General features: G+C 30.0%; 3 protein-coding genes across 7 annotated transcripts; all 3 read right to left on the bottom strand.

Moving 5' to 3' along the window:
• Positions 1-601: 601 nt before the first annotated feature.
• On the bottom strand, positions 602-2592 carry LOC103487639 (probable purine permease 10). 2 transcript variants are annotated; one of them, XM_051080527.1, is made up of 3 exons: positions 2433-2592; positions 2241-2322; positions 602-1953 (listed from the first exon to the last, which is right to left on the bottom strand). In XM_051080527.1, the coding sequence occupies exons 2-3, from the start codon at positions 2275-2277 to the stop codon at positions 845-847; spliced, it is 1146 nt and encodes a 381-aa protein (XP_050936484.1). In that variant the 5' UTR covers positions 2278-2322; positions 2433-2592; the 3' UTR covers positions 602-844. The 2 variants fall into 2 exon arrangements, with proteins under 2 accessions (XP_050936484.1, XP_050936485.1); XM_051080528.1 differs by having other exon boundaries at positions 2437-2581.
• Positions 2593-5044: 2452 nt separating this feature from the next.
• On the bottom strand, positions 5045-7721 carry LOC103487623 (probable purine permease 10). 4 transcript variants are annotated; one of them, XM_008446015.2, is made up of 3 exons: positions 7584-7721; positions 5379-6561; positions 5045-5235 (listed from the first exon to the last, which is right to left on the bottom strand). In XM_008446015.2, the coding sequence occupies exons 1-2, from the start codon at positions 7618-7620 to the stop codon at positions 5414-5416; spliced, it is 1185 nt and encodes a 394-aa protein (XP_008444237.2). In that variant the 5' UTR covers positions 7621-7721; the 3' UTR covers positions 5045-5235; positions 5379-5413. The 4 variants fall into 4 exon arrangements, with proteins under 4 accessions (XP_008444237.2, XP_008444245.2, XP_008444256.2 ...); XM_008446023.3 differs by having other exon boundaries at positions 5148-5967; positions 6346-6561; XM_008446034.3 differs by having other exon boundaries at positions 5148-5586; positions 6346-6561.
• Positions 7722-10482: 2761 nt separating this feature from the next.
• LOC103487648 (protein REDUCED WALL ACETYLATION 3) lies at positions 10483-16781 on the bottom strand. The gene is made up of 17 exons (XM_008446055.3): positions 16459-16781; positions 16297-16344; positions 15435-15526; positions 14879-15016; positions 14720-14776; positions 14565-14637; positions 14029-14187; positions 13236-13385; positions 12860-13115; positions 12265-12380; positions 12064-12150; positions 11879-11967; positions 11732-11794; positions 11578-11634; positions 11296-11392; positions 11036-11193; positions 10483-10876 (listed from the first exon to the last, which is right to left on the bottom strand). Exons 2-16 carry the CDS (start codon positions 16327-16329, stop codon positions 11038-11040), a joined length of 1623 nt encoding a protein of 540 aa, XP_008444277.2. The 5' UTR covers positions 16330-16344; positions 16459-16781; the 3' UTR covers positions 10483-10876; positions 11036-11037.
• Between the last annotated feature and the right edge of the window lie 5882 nt (positions 16782-22663).

Raw genomic sequence — 22663 nt, 5'->3', positions numbered from 1 at the left:
GTATAGTAATCCAAAAAAAAAAAAAAAAAAAAAATCTCACCTCATTCTTTTGTTTTCTAAGAAGTATAATAGTGAATCGGAAGAGAAATTAGAAGAAGAGGAAGAAATTGGAAAAATTGGTCTCCACGAAATTGGATTTGAAAGAAAAAGTTGGTTTTAAACCTAACGTAATCGAAGAAGAAGAAGAAAGAAATTGGGAAGAAATTGTGCTCCTGAAAATAGGAAAAAATGAAACACTAATGTAAATTTGTTGGTAGTGATATTTCGAAGATGTATATATTCTCAAATTTTTGTGAATTTGAAAAATCTATTGACATTGATGTTTTGATCGTAGGCTACCGTTTATTAGACCGTAAGGAAAATTGGTGTAATTGTATTGAAATTTCATGGATGGACGATTACATCAATTGAAATGAGTTTGAATCGTAAACGCAATTAGATTGTTTTTTATTGTGTATATACCTAAAATTATGAATTTTGTAGAATTTATTGTTAGAGAGTCAAACACTATCGATATCGATAAAGCTAACAATAAAGATGTCAAAATTGAAAATTTTTAGTTTTAATCGTAACGATAATGATAACCACAATAATAACTATATCAGTAATAATCTAATTGTGTTATTTCATTACAGATTTAAATGTGAGTCTGATGTATCAGTACTATTATTTAACACAATTAAACAACCCTAAAAGTAATCAAATAGAGTCTACTTTTTTACTTTCATTTCTATTATGATGTTTACACAGGATAATCGTGGCCTTAGCTCATTAACTGATGTTAATTCTGAATGCCTTTTAATTTTCCAAATGATGCCACATTCCTCATTTTCCCATCTTTTCTTCACGATGAACTGCTGGAATTCTCCTTGGACTTGTTACAATCATCAAGATATTGCTGATAAGAATAGGAAATAAAACCCCAAACTGCCAAAGCCATTGCAACACCTTTCAACCCACTCATCTTATCGTGAAAAATGATCACTGCTGCAACAGGAACTATAGGCAATCCCAGAACACATACAGCATTGGAAAACAGAGAAGAAACCTCAACTATCAAACCAACACACCCAACAGTGTACACTTTCCACACAATGGCTGTCCATATCAATGTCATAAAATAAGAGACTTTCCCCAACTCAAACTCATACATCTCCTTCTTCAAACCCCTCCACTCTCCACTCACAAAAAGCCCCACAACAATGGCTAGACAAGCAACAAACGACCGGTAAACGATCAAGTCGACAATGGCCTTGAATGACTCACTTTTGATGACCTTGTTGAAGAACAGCTGTGTCAAAGAAAGCACTAGGCCATAGCCTGCTGATCCAGCAATGGTGCAGAGGAAGCCAAGTATATATTTGGCCTTAGAGGTCTTGTTGGCTGAACCATCTGATTCTGTTTGAAAGACTAGGAGGGTGGAGGAGATGGTGAGGAGAACAAGGGAGTTGATGATTGGAGGAGTGAACTTTTGGGAGTTGAGGAAGAAGGAGAAGATGGCATTGAAAGCTAATTGTGAGGAAGAGATGAGGGAATAAGTGGAGACAGGGAGGTACATGAGGCCAATGGAGAGTAAGTAGCAATCTGCAGCTAAAAGCAGTCCTAATGTGAGATAAACCATAACTAGTTTCAACAGGGTTGGTTGTTGTTCTGTTTGTGAAATGTTGTTGTTTGTGTTTGTTTTTTGATTGGTTGCTATTATGATGTAATAAGGAAAGAAGATGGGGAAGCCTGCTACTTGGACCAAGGTTCCTAGCCATTTGCTTTTGCCTCCTTTGTCAAAATACAGTCTTCCAAGAAGGGTTGCCACTGCCTGCCCTAGAAGGATAAAGATGATATAGACAAAGATCTTAAGCCACTTCATGTAATTTGCTTTGTGGGTCATATTTGTTTGGTTGGTGATTGTTTGTGAAGATTCTGTGGCATTTCCTTCTTTGGCTATCTCATCTGATCCTGAAGGATGACAGTTTAAAATGAAGAAGATTAGAAGAGATTAGCATAAACATATAGGTTTGATGACTTAAGTCTAAAATTACTTCATAGAATGTCAAATAGGTGTTGAATCTTAAAGATCTCCTCTTGCGCCTGTTAATTCCCTCGTTTTCTATTTTCTATATCCCTTTATAATTTAAGGATAAACGAAAAGTTCTGTTTCTGTTTTAAAAAAATAGAGCAGGAACATCTTTTAATCCTTTTTTTCATGTTCTTTTTATTCTGTTTATGATTTGTTGAACACTGACCTGTTATTTGGATGCACTTTTCTTGATTTTCTCCCATGAATGAAAGTGAAAGAGCTTCCTCAGTGATACGCAGAGCGACCAGCTATGAAGAAGAAGAAGAAGAAGAAGAAAAAGCAGTATTTATTAATAAATAATAATAATAATAGTAAATACAAAAAGAGGTTTTCCATTGATTCATTATGTGAAGCGTACAAACTCTTTTCTCAGTAAAGACAGTCCTCTTCTGGGACAAGAATTGACCCTGTTGCCTCTATATGACAAACACACCAAAACAAAAGTTGAGAAGACAGAAAAAAATTTATTATTATTATGAGATGAGAAAAGTCTTCATTGTTTGAACTATATAAGAACATTTGAGTGTGAGTAAATGCATAATATCTATTTCAACAACACTGCTAGGATGGGGGCATGAGAGATCAAGTTGATGAATAGTTAGAATAATCCACTTTTTAAAGAATACAAGTCAAAATTGAAAAGGATAAAACATTTAACTGAGAATAGTTTCAAAGACAGCTTATTGTTATCTATCTTGCTGAAGGTTTTACAAAGACAGCCTAACTGAGAATAGTTTCATTTTTCTTTTCTTTTATTCTTTCTAGAAAAAGGAATAAACTTATCTTTATATATTTTTCTAGAAAACAATTCAAATTTATCAAAATAAACGAAAATGTATGAAATACACTAATAGATATTGATAAGTATTGATAGACTACTATTAATTGATAGACCATATATCTATCATTGTCGATCATAGACTAATAAAATTTTGCTATATTTGTAAGTGTTTTCATTTTGCAAATTCGTATAAATCTAAGTTGAAAAAAATATTATTTCTTTGAAGATTTATTAGAATTTGATTGCAAAATCTTGTGGTGGTGTGACAAATGATCCTTAGTGGGGATCTCAATGAAATAATGGGTGGATAATGACAAGTTTGGTGGCTAATTACAGAGAAAAACTGTAGATGATTGTAACCTTGTTGAGTGGGGTGTAAAGGTCCATGTGTTTACTTGGCATGAGAGAATAGAAACAACATTTGACTTCAATCTTAAAGATGTGTTTATGATGGTACTCCTCATGTTGATTTTTGAATTGGATTGTGTTCATGTTCATGTGAAGGTTGGTAGAAATGGGCATTCGGGACAATTTGGTGTGTGTGGTCTGGTCGGATGCTTCGTTGTTCTATTGAAGATATTTTCATTGATTATTTTAGAGAATTTTTCACATTTACTATTAGCAGTTTGGATCCTTTGTGTAACTTATTGCCTCTGTTACGAAAGCTGAAGTCGAAAGTATATTAAGATATTCTAATATATTGTGAAATATAGAAAGATATTTTCATATTAAGAGAGATGTTATTTTGTTTTCATTTAATATATGATTTTACAGAAGGAAGAAAAAGAAAAGCAGTAGTAAAGAAATAATTGTTTAAAATCTAAGTTGCAATGGTGGTTGACTGCTTTGATTAAAATTTGATTGGACCAAAGGTTGCACTCAAAGTAGCTCTCACTTGTGAAATCCAATCACCTGTATGGGAATTTGATTGAAGGATTATTGTTTCTGTTGGAACATTTTGTGGAGACGGAGGTTTGTTGAGAATTTTTTTGAAGAAGCTTACAAAAATTTTGTGATTTATTTCGTCTTTTATGATGGCTAGTGGCGAGAGGAATACCAACAAACAAATTTTGAATTTTCTGAAATCATGAAAAATCAACTGCAAAATCTATGGTCAGATTGTTGATTTGTGTTTGATTGTTGATAGTGTTGTATCATATCATGTTACTTGCGATTTGTCGTTGCTTGATTGAGTTGCCGAATGGGAACTATGGAAATGTAGATAGAATGGGAACAATGACATTGGCGAGAGGTTTGACCTTAGAGAATGTTCTTTTATGTGCCCACAATTGACGTGCAATGTAATCTCAATGATTCAATTGAGTGATGAATTAAACCGTATGTGCAGTTCAGTAATAATAAAATCATATGTTATACATAACCAATTGATGAGGAAGGTAATTGGAGTGGACAATTGTAAAGATGGAACTTTATTTGTCCTATGATGTTTCTAATTATGAAAGTGCTAATCGTGGATGGACAGTATTTGGTCGACTTGAGACATCAACGTATGGATTACCCATCCAAAAATAAAAATATTAAAAATAATTCCATCATTGAGCCTTGCTATTATTTAGTCTACATTGAAGGCATTCATGACCATGCCTCTTGAATACATTTCAAATGTATATATATATATATATAAACAATCGTTGGAAACAAATTTAAGTACTTCATAATCATTCAAAATAGCTTTTAAAAAACATTATTTCCTTGAAATCTTAATCCCAAAAACACTTAAAATTGCCGAGACAATTTCAATTATGTTAATGATTTGACAACACCATAACCCATATACCAACCAAGTTGACTAGAAAAGTTTCTCGTTAGTTCAACTTTGTGAAACGATAAGGAACTTTTAGGTATTGAGGTTAATGTTCTAAGACCAATCTTATTATAACTTGTAAAGTTATCTACTAAAGTTTTTTGGGAATTTGCACGTCATGTAAAAATTAAATGAAAGTAAAATTAAATATTGAAAGAGAGAAAAGAGAAGAAACAAACAACGATTTTATGGGAAAACTCTAGAATAGGGAGAAAAACCACGATACTATCTTTAATTTCTTATTATTTTTCTATATTTTATAATGATACGGGAACATTTAAACCACGATGCTATGTTTCTTATTATTTTTCTATATTTCATAATGATATAGATAACGTTTATTTATATGCTATAGAAGCCAAAATAAAATAATCAAATATAATTAGGCACTATCAAATCTTGACAAACCCTGGAGCTTTCAACAACATACAACATGTACGTCCGCTAATTCTAATAAAGATCATGAGTTCATAGGAAAGATTTATATGAATTCACTCCATACCTCTTCTCAGTTCTCAAAATCCTGAGTACAATATCATCTGGGAATTGAAATATCTGTTGTATACAAACGTGTTGAAAGGTTCAACATTGAATTAAGGACCAGTTAATATCTTTAATATCTTGTTTTGTACTACGGAGCCATGAAACATTGAAAACAAATATATAATCAATTAGTCATGGAGATGAGTAATACATACTTTCTACAAAAGATGCGAAATTTGTTCACATTTCTTCACAATGAACTTTTAGAATCTTTCTTGGACTTGAAATCATCAACATACTGCTGATAAACATAAGCAATAAAACCTCCAATCGCCAAAGCCATGGAAGCACCTTTCAGCTTACTCATGTTATCATGAAAGACAATCACCGCCGCAACAGGAACAATAGGCAATCCCAGAACACCTACAGCATTGGAAAACAGAGAAGAAACCTCAAATATCAAAGCAATAGACCCAACAGTGAAAATTTTCCACATAAGGGTAGTCCAAACCAATGTCATAAAATAAGACACTTTCCCCATTTCAAACTCATTCATCTCCCTCTTCAAATCCCTCCACTCTCCACTCACAAAAATCCCAACAACAATCGTTACACAAGCCACCAACGACCGGTACACAATTATGTCCACAATGGCCTTGAACGACTCGCTTTTCATCACGTTGTCGAAGAATAGCTGTATTAAAGATAGGAGTAGGCCATACCCTGCTGATCCAGCTATGGTACAAATGAAGCCAATCATGTATTTAGCCTTAGACTCTTTGTTTTTGACTGATCCCTCAGATTCTGTTTCAAAAAAAAGGAGGGTGGAGGAGATGGTGAGAAGAACAAGAGAGGTGATGATTGCAGGAGTGAATTTTTGGGAGTTGAGGAAGAAAGAGAAGATGGCATTGAACGCGATTTGTGAGGAACAAAGGAGGGAAAAAGTGGAGACAGGGAGGTACATTAAACCAACGGAGAATAAGTAACTATCAACTGCTACAAACACCCCCAATGAGACATAAATCATAATCAAATTCCACACTGTTGGTTGTTCTGATAATTTTGAAATGTTGTTTTTGTTTGTGTTTGTTTTATGTTTGGTTTTTGCAATGAAGTAATAATAAGGAAGGAGGATGGGGAAGCCTGCTACTTGGACTAAGGTTCCAATCCATTTGCTATTACCTCCTTTTTCAAAATACAGTCTTCCAAGGAGATTTGCAGCTGTTTGTCCTATAAGGAGAATGATGACGTAGAAAGCGATCTTAAGCCATTTCATGTAATTTACTTTGTGGTTCATTTTTTCGTCGTTGATGATTGGTTCTGAAGATTCTGAGCTGCTTGCTTCTTTGTTTATCTCATTAAATTCTGAGCTTGCTTCTTTGGCTATATGATCTGATTCTGTGTTGTGAAAGTTCAAAAAAAAAAAAAAATGATGATCATTAGAAGATAGAACATAAAAGCATAGAACATTTGTTTTGCTGATGAGTGGATTCTCAGTTTGGTTCTTTTTGTTGAACCGTGAACTTCTTACAAAAGTGAAATCAGCTTCTTCTCAATGCTAAACAATGTGTATGCATTAAACTAATAGTATGTTAATATTACCAGTACTGGACTAGAAGGTTGTCAGGTTTCATAATGCTTTTGTTCTTTTAAATGTTTGTTTGTTCCCTTCCAATTTACTTACTATGGTTTAAACACTCTTGGTTGAGTTCTGAAACAAAATCAATCTCTTAAAACAATTCTTCTTGGCTTTTAAATTTCAAAGTTAATAGAAAGTTCAAGACCAACCAAAGAAAATCAAGGGTGGATATAGAAGCTTAAATTTCAAAAATTTAAAAACTAAAGTTGGATTTCTTAACTTTTTAGTTTTTGAAAATTAAGCTTATAAACTTTGCATCAAAATTTATTTGTTTTTATATTAACTATACTAATATTTTCAAAAACCAAACCAAAATTTGAAAATTAAAAAAATAATTAGTTTTTAAAAGCTAGTTTTTTTCTAAGAAAAACCAACAAATCAATTTTTTTCTTCAAATTAAAATATAGAATTCAAGAAAAAAAGAAAATTAGCGAGGTCTAAGTATAAAGAAATATAATAATTTCGTAACTTTTAACCCTCTTTTTATACGTAAATTTAGTTATTAATATAAACATGGTTCTAATATAATTAATAGTATATATAAAAAGAAAATAGAACAACATAATAATAACTCAAACTCACAGCTCTACTTCTTTTCATTGAACAAGAATGGAATGAGAAATATGGTAATCTGTCTTCTAATATCATCAAAATTTATGCACATCCAAAATGAAATAAACTATACAAAAACTAAAAAAGATATTCAATGTGATAAAATTTAAAAACAACTTATAAAATTCCCTCTTTTAAGAAATTTATTATTGATTTAGAGAATACTAACCTGCAATTAGTGGAAGATTTTCATGAGTTTGTACCATGACTACAAAATTTTTTTAAGAAGACATAAAAAGATAAAATTTATTTGTCTTTTATAGGAGGAAACCCTTCATTTTTTTCAACTATTATTTTAAGTTAAAAAAAAGAAAAGAACATTTTAAAAGGGTGTTCAAGAATCAAGGAATAAGAATAATAGAAAATGTGAGCAAAACTTTATTTTATTTTGAGTGTTTTGTTTACTAAAAATCAAGAATGAGAATAAAATGTATGAATCGCCTTAAATTTGATAACATTACTTTTGTTCTTGATTATATACTAAGCTAAAATAAATAGTAAAATTAGTCATTTGGAATTAGTTTCAATCAAAATTGCTTACATAACAATAATAATAGTAATTATACAAGAACAATAATTAGATGGTGATATATTACTATATTTTTCATTTAAAATATAATTTCTTTTAATTTTATGTTCATAAGTTTGATTGTATTTAAAAAGTTTGCTTAATGAAGTTGTTATGTTTATAAATATGTTAATGTTAAAAAGCTCAATTACTTATGAATTTTGAGAGTAGAAAGTTAGTTGTTATTGCAAAAAGAAGTTAGTAAGCTTTGATTTGAAGCTCATACATCCATTTATAAGTTTTGTAGATTTTGTTATAAAGTTTAGTTATTAAAATTTTAAATTATTCTAATTATACAGTTCTATTATCATTTGGGTATTCCATCAAATTATCCAATCAAAACCTATTAACCTATTATGTAGTGAAGAAGGGGATATTTGGAATGCACCTACTAAAAATGTGTAAAATTTACTTTACTGCATCCTTATCTAAAATAAGAATAACGTGGGGCTCACTCCAGATTTTGTCAACATTCCCACTTTTTGTTCCTTTTACAAAGATTCTCTTTTGAAAAATTTAGAACTATAACCAACATTCATGTTTCATAAATGTCCCAATATTTCATTATTAGATCTTCTCCGTAAAATTAACCTTAGAAGTAATTTTATTATTGTTTAGATTTTATTATTGTTTGACACGCGATCGTTTAGATTTTATTATTGTTTGACACGCGATCATTTAGATATGATTACAATTTATACGCGATCGTTCAAATATGACTACAATTTATACACAATCGTTTAGATATTGCTACAATTTATCTTTTCAATTCCATTGTTTAATTTTGTTACATGACCGTTTAATTTGGTTAAGTTTAAATTTGGTTACATGATCGTTTAGATTTGGAGACCCAAATCTAAATGATTTTTTCTTTTCAAAATTTAGTACGCGACGTTTTTAATTATTTTGGTAGACGATAAACCACGATTGTTTACATTTAACTACTTCAATCCAAATGATTTTTTTTCAAAAATTTTTATACACGATTTATTATTTTTTTTACATGATTGTTTATTTTTTTACACGTTTACATTTGGCTACTTCAATCTAAATGATTTTTTTTTTCAAAATTATTTATACACGATCTTTTAGATTTTGCTATTTTTACTACACGACGTAAAAAAAAGGAAAAGAAGAAAGACAATGGAAAGAAATCGCAGCGAAAAAAAAAAGAGGAAAAGAAGAAAAATGATTGAAAGACTAAACAACGTAAATAAAAAATTGAAAATAAGAAAGATGATGAAAAAAATTTATAGAAAAAAAGAAAGAAAGAAGAAAAACGAAATCGCAGCAGGAAAACAATAAACGACAAACCTGAAATATTTAAAAAATGACTAAAAGTTTTGCTATACGAACACTAAATAGTTTAGTGTTTTGTTACATTTACGTAAGTTTCCCATTTTTATATTCACCATAACCCTTAATTACATAAATTACTAATTTCTTATCTCGTAACTTGTTTCAATATATAATATGTTGAGTAATATATTGTGGTAGACAATGGATATTTTCGTATATATACTGTTTTTTTTTCAATATTTTCATATGTAATTAGTTTTTTATAGTATATTTCGGATATGTGATTGTATTTATAGTATATTTTTCAAATATATAATGCCACGATAACCTTTTATAATTTTCTCTTATAAGTTTTTTAATATATATTGTATTATACTCACGGTCTTATTCTTGAATATTTATATTTAAAATATTTTCCTTCAACATTTATTATATGTAGGGGGAGGATTTGATCCCCTTTAATATATACTTTATTGCAATTTTAATATTTATTTTTCAAATATTTTCCTTTTAAATTATAAATTATATCTCCATAACTTATCACCAAAATTATAAACTTTGAAACAAAATACCATTTTATTCAAATGACATAGATATTTGAGTAAACTTTTTTCTTAATAAAAAATATTGAGTGAAGGATCACTACATCTGAGCTAAGAAGATGTCCTTCTCAATCCATAGAAAGTGTCAATATCCAAACTTATTGTTGGTTCATTAAATAAATCGTCTCTTATACCTTTTCTAGTGGGGTTGAGTTAGATGTTGAATTTTGGATGACTTATTTTGCCTACCACCTGTAGCTGCAAGATGGACCTATATTATACACATCCACATCTTACTAATGATATTGTGAAATAGTTTTAGATCTCTTAACAACATACATTATCTTTTCAAAGACAAAATTAAACACAACAAACAGGTTCTCCTGACTTTTTGATTCTTAAGACAAATGATCCTAAGTTTGACTTTTATTAGGTCCTTAGTGCAACCGCTAATTAAGCCATCCATGGCATGTTCAAAACCGTTACTGAAATCTGGAAAAGGACAACGCGTTGGTCGTTACAGCGGTAAGAATTTTACATGGAAGGTTTCACAGTCCATAGTTGAAGGAAGAGGGTGTAGTTCTTTCAAAGTTTGTACAAAAAGTCAGAAAAAACAACATGAAATAAGAACATGCAATTGTTAGGTATACTCCATCAAGAAAAGAGGCAAAACTATTAGGAAGAATTTATTATACGATGAACATTATCAATAATTTCTAACAGATGGAAATAGAAATCCATTTTTATAAAAATTGGCATAATTTCAATTCTGAACAACTATAATACATAAAAATGGACAAGGCTACGTAACCAAAATCGGCTATATATTTCTTTTCTTCTTCTGTGGATGAGTTTAGAACATACCATCATTGCTTGCAGTTGCAAATTTCTACAGCCTCGTCTTTGAAGCTTGAAAAACGTAAAAGGACAGTTGAAGGAAGCCTATCGAACCAATTGGGATATGCAACCAAAAAAATTCATTTCCTTTCACTTTTGCACATTTCCAACTGGAAATAAACAGTGTAGAAATGGCTCTTTCCATTCACATAATATCTGAATCACCAATTAGAAATAGAAACTCATCAACTCAAAAAGTTTCAACAAGTTAGAAAGCCATAACGGAAGGGAATGTCCTACAGCTGAAAAAACCTATCTAATAATGCACTTTCCTCCGATATAAAAGTTGAAAAAAAGGTTGAGAAAAGGGCTTACCGTTAAACGAAGAAACCGAAGAAAATCAATGACATGCTGTATAAACATAAACCAATTGCACCACCGGCAAGTAAATTATGCAATAGACGCCTATCATCTTTTGTGGGGATAAAGGCAGCCTTAAGAGTATTTGTTAATTCAAATATCCGAAGAGAGAGCTGCAAAAGAGGATCAGTTTACAAATCATCATGTAAGGAAATGAAATTTATAAATAGTGAATCTTCCTTTCAGAATAAAAGACCATGTAAAATTTCACTTACAAATATATAGATTGTTGTGGTGAGCATGAAATTGAGCATAGGATATTCTGGAATGATACAAAGAAGCCACTTAGGTTGTCCATTGGGTACATTTGATCTGCACAAACAGACCGAGAAAATAAAAATGGCATGTCTTTGATATTGGAAAGCATATTTTAAATTCCACATAAATTATTCCACTACACTGACCCATTTTGATCGTTCTTGTGAGATTATTCTGAATCACGTCACATTAGAAAAGAATGGATTAAATAAAGAGTTGCACATAAATAAAATTCTCACCTCAGCCATATATGAAATTGTGAAATGTAAGTTTCAAGGGTAATCTTGCCAAGCCACCTGATGATTTAAAATAGTTAGAAAATACAACAGAATATATTGCAAGAAGTTAAAAGCTTTAATATTTCATAGTACTCCGTAGATAAGAAACACATACGCAAATAGTGTCAAAGAGTAGTTTCTGAACTGCTGGGTAAAATTCCGCAGGCATATGTAAACACTAGAATCAAAAGAAAACGACATCAGTGATAAGATACTAAAAAACAAATAAGAGTTAAAGATAGAAAACTTCTCCAATACATACGTTATGGGAATCCATGATGTGTAAGGATGATACTTGTTGTATGAAATTTTGTCCAGCTTATAAATCCACTCATACCACATATAGCCAACCTGGAAAAGCAGAAAGCATCGAGAAACACAATTACTAAAAGTAGATTATTGTTGCTACACAAAATACATCAGTAGTCACAAGTTCATCTAACTTACGGACAAGGCAACTGTAACGATGCACGCCTTTATAGAGACTCTCTTCCTGGTATCAGCTTCCTCTAATTTCTCCATCCATTTCTCGACCTAGATAATAAAAAATGATTTGTTTTAAGGCAAGTGAACAAAAAGAAAACTTGTTTTTTAGAAAACTAACAGTCACAAAAAAAAATCCTAACAAATTCAGGTGCATCAGTTTACGTTGGGGTGAAAATAGGCATAGATCATTCCAACAATCCATATATATCGGTCGAGTCCAGATCTGAAATGCCATTCATGCAATTTAGGGAGTTGAGGTTTTGCAGGATCAGTATAACCTGTTAGATATCCAAGAAAAAAGAAGGAAAAGTGATCACTACGCAACATATGAAATAAAAAAGAAGAATGAAAAAAACAAAAATGCAGAAATGAGAAAACCAAATGGTTTGAACGGTTGCTACCGTTTTCAAAGAAACCCAATTATCTAGAAGTTTACCAGTATGAAAATATATCATTTGAAGTCTTAAAAATCATCAGAAATAAGTTGTCGATAAAGTATAGCCAAAACTTTTGAACTTGTAATGCACCTGTATAGCCCAAATTTAGTATACAACCAAGCTAAACAGCTAGGTTGGAAAATAAGTTCCTAAAACAAAAAATCACTAAATTTTTTACATCAAAATAATTGGAGGACCTTACTACTCCACAAACATAAGATTGATCAAAATGGTTGAAGAGACAAAGAAACAAACAGCTATCCAAATTTCTATTTTCTTTTTCCCTCTTTTTTTCAGCAAGGGGCGTGTTCAGTGCTTACCTAAAAGGAATGTTAAAGGACTCCAAAGTGCATCAAAAACACCAGGAACTTCCCAAATGAGAATTACAACAAGGAAGCAAGCAAGAATCTTCGCTGCTATCACTGAGCTTTTCTCGTTATACTTGTTAAAAATACCAAGAGCTCCATAAACCATTAGAGTGAAAAGTGTATGCATTGGACATATGTAGTACAGCATATAATCATTGTTGAGAACGATACAGCAGAATATAACGAAGAAATTTAGCCGCCACATCATCTGCATATAATAATAGAGATTAACTAAAGTTACTTGATCACCATCTCTTTTGGGCGCTGGGAGGCAGTCATTCATAAACCTTTGTACATAGAAAGAATTTTAAGCATAACTAAAAATAACCTGAGCAAAGCGAGCAACACTAAAATCCTTTCTGATGTAATAATATGAAAAATTTCCAAATCCGGTCATCCAAACATATGCAGCAATAAACATGCGTATTGCATTGTATATCTCTGCAGCAGCAAAATAATGGTACATCAAGAAAAGAACCTGTGAAGAAACCACAGAGAAAGATGTTAATGGCTTGACAATAACCAAACCAAGTAAAACAAGCTAAACTAAAACATTGGCACGAGCAAAATAGCTGAAGAAAATACAGTAATTGATATGCTACCAAATAGACGTTAAGAATATTAGAACATTTGGAAATTGAATACATAAATTCGCTCGAATTTGTTAACACTAGAATGAAAGAAGTGGATACACTTTTACAGCACATAAATTACATTCAAAAGCCCAAAAATAATTGGGAAAACATGTACAATGGATGTTATTATAAATCAAAATAGGCTAACAATACAACAATGCACCATAAAATCAGAAATTTTACAACAATGACAATAATAACACTCTTGGGGAACGATTTTGAAATTGTTAAAACCACTTTTGTCACATCCAAAATTACTTGAAACACCTTTAATCACTCAAATTAATTTAATATGTAATTTTACACTTTTAAATTAATTTTCATATCATCAAAATTGGTTTTGAACGATGAAAAGCATGTCTCAAAGTCATTCTTGTAAATAACAAAAGTGATTTTAACCATTTCAATCTCTCAATCATGCCCTAAGATTACTATTTCCAAAGAGGAATCCACTATGTATTACATTTACATTAAAATACAACTTGCCTGCATCCATCCTTTCCACTCCTCTGTCTGATGCCGATTGAGGTAAAGAATAGATTTCCCAGAGAATGCTGACTTGTCGCTGTGTTTTTTTAAAGATGTTGCTCCCGAAACAATGATGAGTAGAATGTAGAGAAAGAGAAAGAGGTCACGGCTGTAATTCTATCAAAGAAAAGAACCATTTAACTTAACAGTATAAATAAATATCTTCTTAACGCAGGTAAAAAAGATATTAAAAAATAAAATGTTGAATATCTGTAGCTGTAAGGATGAAACTTTTAAAGGATTGAATTAGAAAAATAATAAATGACACAATAAATGAGAAATAATAAATGTCTATGCATTTCAGGCTCAACTACCAGCTCATCTTAGCTATGAACAATAGTATCTGGCAATGGTCTTGTTTCTCTGATAATAGAGAAATTAAGAAATAAAAACAAAAGCATTTCGGCAAAAAGTATTTTTTTAATAGATTGAAATGAAATTAATTCCAAGAAAAATGTTAAGCACAAATTGAAATCAAGAGGGAACAAAACTACCTTCTTCGAATCTGCCAGGATAGATGTACGGTCACATACAAAGAAATACAACAGAATCGCTCCAAATTCAGACCTAAGCAAGATTGCAATAGTGAGTTACAGTTTACTTGATATTATTGGTTAATCAAGTTAAGATCAATCATGTTAAAACTCACATTGCTCTCAAGGTAGTACGATTTTCTAGCAAGAAAGTATCATCCAGTGTAAAAAACCTAGAGACCAGAAAAGTTAAGATAGGAGAAAGAACTTTTAGAAACGGAGTACTTAAGAAGGAAACATTTATGATTAAACGTCCAACAGAAAATGGAAGTAACCTTATCAAATTCGTTGTGATGGATGAACTATGAATTTTTGCAGATGCTGGTCTAGCCAGACCTCCTTCCAATAGAACGGCTTGATCATCTTCTTTTACTGTCACGCCTCCCAAGTCAGCGAGATTAATGTCCGAATGACTGCAATGCAAGAAACTTCAATATATATATCATTTTAAAAAGAAAGGAAAAAAATGCATGGGTTGTCTTTGACTGGGACAAGTAAAAAGACAGATAAAACAAACAAGTCAAATACAAATTGAATAAGAAATAGCATTTCCTTTCCTTCCTCCTCCTTGTTAAATGCCTATTTTCTTAAACGAGACATTTTAACTCTTATTATGCATAGTGATCAAAGGAATTTTACATAAACTGTTTTTTGGAATAAAAAACATTTCATGGATTAAATTTTACATAAATTATTATAGAAGATAAATGATGAAAACTATCACATTCACACAATCACTCAACTTTCAAGGCAAATCCTTCCAACTACTTATAAAAACAGAGAGCATTATAATGTAAAGCTAAAAAACAAAAATTGCAGAGAATTTCTCACGCTTTAGGAGGAGCTGAAGATTTCCTATATTCCAGGAATTCTGAATATATCCATGAAACAAAGATCGGAGATATTCCGAGAAGAAACGAAATCTGAGACATGAAAACATACTCGTCAGTTATTTCAGGCATAGAATGCTACAAAGTAAAATACTTGAGGCAACAAATAAAAAGAGATAGGAAATAACACCAAACGATATCATTTAGTGTCAAATTAGTAACAATCGAATCAATATTAACTAATTTCAAAACTGAGATAATTTTTTAAAGTAATTCCAGTCTGTCCCCGTATTGTTCTCATACATTGGATAATCAAATATCTAAGAAAATTATAACATATGAACATCGACACTCATAATCTAACACTCCTACAAAGCCTAGATAAACTTTAAGAAATGTAGGATGAATTGAAAGTGAATAAAACAAGGACAAAAACTTTAAAAAAATCATGGACAAATTGCATAATGAAAATAAAAATGTATCAAGACAAGCTTCCATGAAGAAGAAGTGTTAATTTCCAGTGAACAATACAATAGCTCTGTATTTGTGGGGCAGTCCATGATCTAAATCTTGAATTGAGAATAAGGAGCTAAAAAAAAAAAAAAAAAAGAACAAAGGCGAGGAGAAACTTTGTCGGTGGAAATTATTAATTGCCAACTAAACCAAAACACGTTACCGACAGTGCAGGGAAATGCGAAATTCAATTTCAATCAATCAAATGAACTTAAACTGGCAGTGAACTTCACTAAACAAGAATTCCATACACATACACACACCACAAGACGAAAGAATTACACAACTCTCCAAAAATCCACATCGAAGAAATAAAGAAGAAGAAAAAACGAATCAAATCAACGCAATACCTGTCCTGGAGTAATAACAGAAGGCTCCATCATGAATCCAGAGTAAAACTACAAAATGCGAACAAAAGGAAACAAAAACAGAAGGAAATCAGTTGAACATTCCAAAAATAAAGAAGAAAATAGCAGAATCTAGAATAAATAAGTGTAGATCGAGAGAGATACACAGGGGGGGAAAGGGAATGAAGAATCGAGTTAGGGAGAAACGACGTCAGTGTGTAAAGAGAATGCGAGAGAGATGAGATGATAAGGATCCAACAGAAACAGAAAAGAGAAGAGAGAAGATCGAAGCTGAAGATTCAACAATCTCTCTCAGTTTCTCTCTCTAAACCTCGGTTTCTCTCTCTGTGTCTCTCTAAAATCTTTAATTGTGTATTATTAAACAGTTGTTGTTGTTCTGAGCGGTTGATGAATGAAGATGAAGAAGAAGGTTTGTTGTTGTTGGGACGATGGTTTTCGTTGTGGTTGCCGCTCTCTTTTCACCATCATTTACATTCCATTTTTCCCCTAAATGAATAATTTTATTTTTTTAATTTCTTGTTTTCCAAATTCTTTGTTTATCTTATTTAATTGTAATTAAATAACTAAACAAGATTATGATCATTGATTCACTTTTTTAACGCCTTCCATTCATATCCAATCCAAAAGTAATCTTATTTTCAGTAATTTTCTTATTTAAAATATTTTTTTTTCTTTTAATATGATCCTTTGATGTTTAATTCTTTTCTTTTTTAAATTGGTTGAAAACAATGAACTGAATAAAACATTAGGTTAATGCTTCGGATTTTGAAAATATTTTAGGTTAAAAAACTTTATTCTCAATCATCTCCTTTCTTTCTTTCTTTTTTAAACATAACTCAATTGAAAAAATATCGAAAATAATAAATCTCTATTATTCCAATTGATTTAAAAATAATATAGGTGCATTTACAAAAAAAAATATATATTAATTATTTATCAATTTACACATAGCTTAAATGGCAATATTTAAGTTCAATTAGTTAATTATGTGTTTTTAACCTATAAATAAAACATTTAACTTAACTCAAAAAAATATATTATGTTCAAATAAAAAATTAACTTATGCATACTTCTAATCTTGATTACAACAAGTTGAGTATTAACGATTATCAGAACTTTTAACTTCAATGAAATATGTCATGATTTTTAACTTAATTGAAATACTTTTCTAGCCTAGATTTGGGTATTAATCTTTATTTTGAAGTATTTGATTGGTTTTATTTAAGATTAAGATTAAGTTTGCGATGAATTAAAATTTTAAGATAAAATTTAATTAATTTTGTCTAGTTTTCAATTCATTTATTTTTGGGAATTAAATGGTCTTAGGGTCCACAACGCGTTTTCTTTCAAACATGAAAATGAAATGAAAAGGCTTTGTTACAAAGAAAATAATAAATGAAAAGGCTAATTTTCCTCGTTAGCTGTATTATATATAAATAATTTTAAATCCATCTAAAATTAGAATTGTAAATTTCAAAATCCTAACCACTTCTTTTATAATCCTTCTTCAAAAATATTTTTTTATATAAATTATCTTTGAGTTTCTATTTTTTTTTCTAAAATATAATTTATAAGGATCATTTCTAATATAGTTAGTTACATTTTATTGCAATTATTTATTAGAGTCTTTTAAAAAATACAAGATACAATATTTACGAACTAAATCTAAACTATTTTTTTTAGATTCTTTATTTTTTTAGGATCGTTTAGATTTGGATTTTTTTTCAAGAATTTTGGTACATGTTCACATTTGGTTTACGATTTTTATAAATTCTTTTGGATTATTTGATACACGATCATTTGAATTTGATAGAGGATCTTGAACAAATAAAAAAAAACAGATCTCATAGGAAGAAGAATGAGTAAATTTGGAATATTTTAAAAAAATAATTAGTTTTGTGGACTTTTTTATTTTATTATATAGTCGTAAATATTTTTTTAGTTTGTTATATTTATAAAAAGTAACCTTATTTATTTACGATATATATTTTAAAGTTTTATATAAAGGGGGCATTACTATAGATTTTAAATTTGTTACCTACATATTCTACCGCATAATGATATTTTATTATTTGGGACTTGGCGGAGAACGGCCAAAAGAAGAAAAAAGAATAAACTTGACTTCAAACAGTGGGGATTTAAAAATTAAATCAACCGAAATATTGTTTGGTAATTTAAATTTAAATTATAAAAACCTAATTACTCTTTAAAATTAGTGCTACATTTTTGTGTTTTAGTTAAAGATCAAAGTAGATTTATTATTGTTGTTGTTATTGTTATTTTGTCCATCAATACTCAATTTCTAATTTTAGTTGCTTTAAATTTTATATGCTTTCAATGTAATTATTTTATATTTTAAAAACTTTCCAAATTATTTACAAATATAACTAAATATTTCAAACTAGATCTTTTAAAAAATATAACAAAGCATCAAAATATTTATGACTATATAGAACAATTCTGAAAATGGAAAAAACCTACCATGAAAAATACAAAAAATGACCCGTTAACAACACACTCAATATATTTGCTACACGATTGTTTATATTTGGCTATTGGTATACAATCGTTTAGATTTGGCTCAAATTTAAACGATTTATTTTTTAAATTCTTTGTACACTATCGTTTAATTTGGATAGATTTAGTTGCACGATTGTGATTTGATGGTTGGTAGATTGATTAAACGAATTTTTTTGTAAGATTTTTTGGTATACCATCGTTTATTTATTATTATTTTTTTTTGTATACGTTTGTTTAGATTTGGCTTTCCCAATCTAAATCATTTTTTAGAATTTTTTTGTACGTTTAAATTTTGGTGCTACCTAAATCTAATAGACATTTTTTTACCGTCTTTTATATTTAGTATATGATCTTAAACAATCAAATAAAAGTTGGGCCTCTTGCAGATATGACAATTGTATTATCATTAATTGGGCCTATAACACATTACTTTTACATTTGCAAAAATAGCAAAAATGGAGCCCAGCTCATATTTTAAAAATACAAAATTGCGAAGCTACCCTTCAGTCATTTCACGCCTTTTTTTCCCTTCATGTTTTAACTTTTCATCTTCCCCAAATTTTAGGGTTTCACCATGATGAAAACGCAGAGACTTCCTTCGAACGAACTTGCTATTTTCTTTCTCCTCTTCACGTTTTAACTATTCAAAGGAACAAACTTCAGCCACATCTTGTCGATACACTTTAGAACTTCGATTCAATTCAATCGAAAAATGGCAAGGTATTTCATACACATCTATTCACTTCACAGAGACTATTGTTAGATTTCTTTTTCTAACTCATACACTTCTATACATTTCAGCCAATATTTTTAATTTCTTTTTCTAATATTTTATATTTTTGTTGAATACAAATAACTTTTTGAAACTAATATTTTATATACTTTTGTCGAATACAAACAAAACAGGAAAAATATTGAAAAAGTTAAAACGACAAAAAGAAAAATAAATTTTGAAAAAGGTGAAAGTTTAAAGAGTAGAAAAGGGCAAAGAAAGAAGAAAGGATCATTCAAGAAAGAGGTAATTATTTATACCAATATATACTGTTGATACACTTGCTCAACTGTTGATGCACTCAATCAATTAAATACACTTGATGCACTAAGCATGATACACTTTATGTATTGTTGATACACTTGTTATGGTTTGTTGATACACTTGATAGATTAATACACTTAATCACTTGCTAAACTTCCTTGATACATATTATTAGTTTGAAACACTTGTTTGTTGATACACTTGCTAAACTATTGATACATTTAATCAATTAAATACACTTGATGCACTAAGCATGATACACTTTATGTATTGTTGATACACTTGTTATGGTTTGTTGATACACTTGATAGATTAATACACTTAATCACTTGCTAAACTTCCTTGATACATATTATTAGTTTGAAACACTTGTTTGTTGATACACTTGCTAAACTATTGATACATTTAATCAATTAAATACACTTGATGCACTAAGCATGATACACTTTATATACTATTGATACACTTGTTATGGCGTGATGATACACTTGATAGATTTAATACACTTGATTTGTTGTTGATAATACATTGATTTGTATACCTGATCAACTTGATTGAATGAATCATTCTCAATTTATTTAAACAGGTTAATGCTGAAGTGAACCTTGCATACAAAGTTCATTACTATTTAAAGTTGACAATAATAGAGTCAATTGTCAAAAAGTTGTCCAAAGAGCAAATGCAAATGTTTAGGAAGGGTCCATTTGGGCACCTTCTTGATGTTCAAATCAAAAAGTGTCCTGGACAATTGTTAGTTCATTTGATTAGAAGAATGTCTAAGCAATCAACTGACGACACTTTGATTTTCAATCTAGAGGGTAATATAGTAAAATTTGGATTGAGAGAATTTCATTTAATAAGCGAACTGAATTGTCAACCATTCCCACACCCACAACTTCAAATATCAAAGAGGAGTTCAATAGTGAATTGAGAACCGTTTGCTTTAGTAATATTGATACATTAGACAGAAACAAAATTATTGCAGCCTTTAGTATAGCATAACTTAATGACTAACTCATGGTTAAACTTAATAAATCTTTTTATTTTAGACTGTTCATCAACTACAAACAACTCCATAATGTAGTAGATTGGAAACACCTTAAAATAATAGATGATGAGGAAACTTTGCTAAACTTTCCATGGATAGGTTGTCTTTTAACTTAACTGTTGAATATATGAGAAGAGCTGCAGAAGACTTGACTGTCAATTTCTCACTACAAGGATTTCCACACATTTTAGTTTGTTAGACACTAGAAATCATCCCAAAGCTTTCTGAAAGTCCAAATGGGATAGCCACAAGAATTGGACATCGAAGCCTAAGAATCATAAATTGGAAATTAGAACAGCAACCTGTTTGGACATATCTGCAATGGAATTACTGCAAGTCAAGTGATGTAAGTTCTTTTTCTTCTACAACCTAATTAGTCATATACTACATTGTAGGTATATCACTTTGTTTATGTACGTAGTTAACTTCATATGAAGTGTATCAACTGATGTAACTTATATTTTAGAAATGCAGTTTACAGTTATCCCTTTCACTCCAACTAGCGATGAACTAATCTCTCCAAACTTTCAATTCTTTCTAAATGACCAACCAAATGAAGTTGAGAAAGAACGAAGTGAAGAAACAGAAGATGAGAATGACGAAGGTGATGAGGATGAAACTGTAAATGATGAGACAAAAAAATCGTTACGAAAAGAAATTCAAGAAGTAAAAAAGGACTTGGAAAGCTTGAAGAATATCGTAAAAAAAGAAAAAAAAATGAAGTATTTGAATTGTTAAATAATATAATCACCATAATCAATGAAAGAATGCCAACAGAAAAATAATCACAAGGATCGTACCATGAAAATCATGCTCAAACTTTAAGTTTGCAACGTCTTAAGGAAAGAATGAATATTCATAACTTGGATGATGCGGAGGTAAATATATTATTTTTATTTTGAACTGAGGTAAATTTATTGTTATTTAAGGTATATTGTCACCGATATAACATACAACTTATATAAATGATACCGATACACATCATTTATTGATAGTGATATATTAATATTACAGATTAATGAAGAAGAGAATGCAGAAGAACTGAAGCAAGCAATCAAGAAAATTGATAAGTTTATCAACAATGTAATATACATTTAGTTTACCTACAATAATTTTATTTTTCTTATGGATATTAATTATTCAATTTACTTATACTTATACATTTTCATAAATTATAAAAGAATCAAGAAAAATGCCAAAAAAAAAAAAAGAGAAAAAAATAGAGACTCAAGAAGTGAATGCAGAAGATCAACCGATGAATGCAGAAAATGAAGACAAAAATGTAAGTAACTTATAATATACTTTCATAGAACAATAAGGTATATCATTTTATTGTTATGCTTGTCTTAATAAAAATTTCTACTTATTTATTAAAGAATGAAAAAGACAATGAACAAAAACAAATGAGCGAAGTTTCAAAAGAAGCACATAACCCAACCGTAAGTAATTTAGTATACATTTTGATAAAATATATAATACTAGATATATCATCTGACTTATTCACCTATTTTCATACTTTTCATTTAAAGATTGAAGAATCTTAAGAACAACCAAATGAAAGAGAGTTGGATGGAAAGGAGTTAATGGAAACTAGCCTCAAATTAGTTGAAGATATCTTCAAAATTCAAGAGGTTATAACTAAACAATATATTTCTAAACTTAAGCTTATATATTGACTGATACACCTTATTATTCTATGTACATAAACTTGCTGATACATGTTGATTTATTGTTATGCCATTGGA

Source organism: Cucumis melo, chromosome 12 (genome assembly GCF_025177605.1).
Source record: "Cucumis melo cultivar AY chromosome 12, USDA_Cmelo_AY_1.0, whole genome shotgun sequence".
NCBI classification, from domain to species: domain Eukaryota; kingdom Viridiplantae; phylum Streptophyta; class Magnoliopsida; order Cucurbitales; family Cucurbitaceae; genus Cucumis; species Cucumis melo.
This window is presented reverse-complemented; position numbering and strand designations above follow the sequence as displayed.

Excerpts from the sequence above, each read along its gene's own strand:
- LOC103487639 (XM_051080527.1), bottom strand. The coding sequence starts at position 2,277 with ATGGGAGAAAATCAAGAAAAGTGCATCCAAATAACAG. Across the intron at positions 1,954-2,240 it reads AAAGTGCATCCAAATAACAG|GATCAGATGAGATAGCCAAA; the intron begins GTCAGTGTTCAA and ends GTCATCCTTCAG.
- LOC103487623 (XM_008446015.2), bottom strand. The coding sequence starts at position 7,620 with ATGGTACAAACTCATGAAAATCTTCCACTAATTGCAG. Across the intron at positions 6,562-7,583 it reads AAATCTTCCACTAATTGCAG|AATCAGATCATATAGCCAAA; the intron begins GTTAGTATTCTC and ends TTCACAACACAG.
- LOC103487648 (XM_008446055.3), bottom strand. The coding sequence starts at position 16,329 with ATGATGGAGCCTTCTGTTATTACTCCAGGACAG. Across the intron at positions 11,968-12,063 it reads TCGTTACAGTTGCCTTGTCC|GTTGGCTATATGTGGTATGA; the intron begins GTAAGTTAGATG and ends CTGCTTTTCCAG. Across the intron at positions 11,393-11,577 it reads CAATTTCATATATGGCTGAG|ATCAAATGTACCCAATGGAC; the intron begins GTGAGAATTTTA and ends CTGTTTGTGCAG.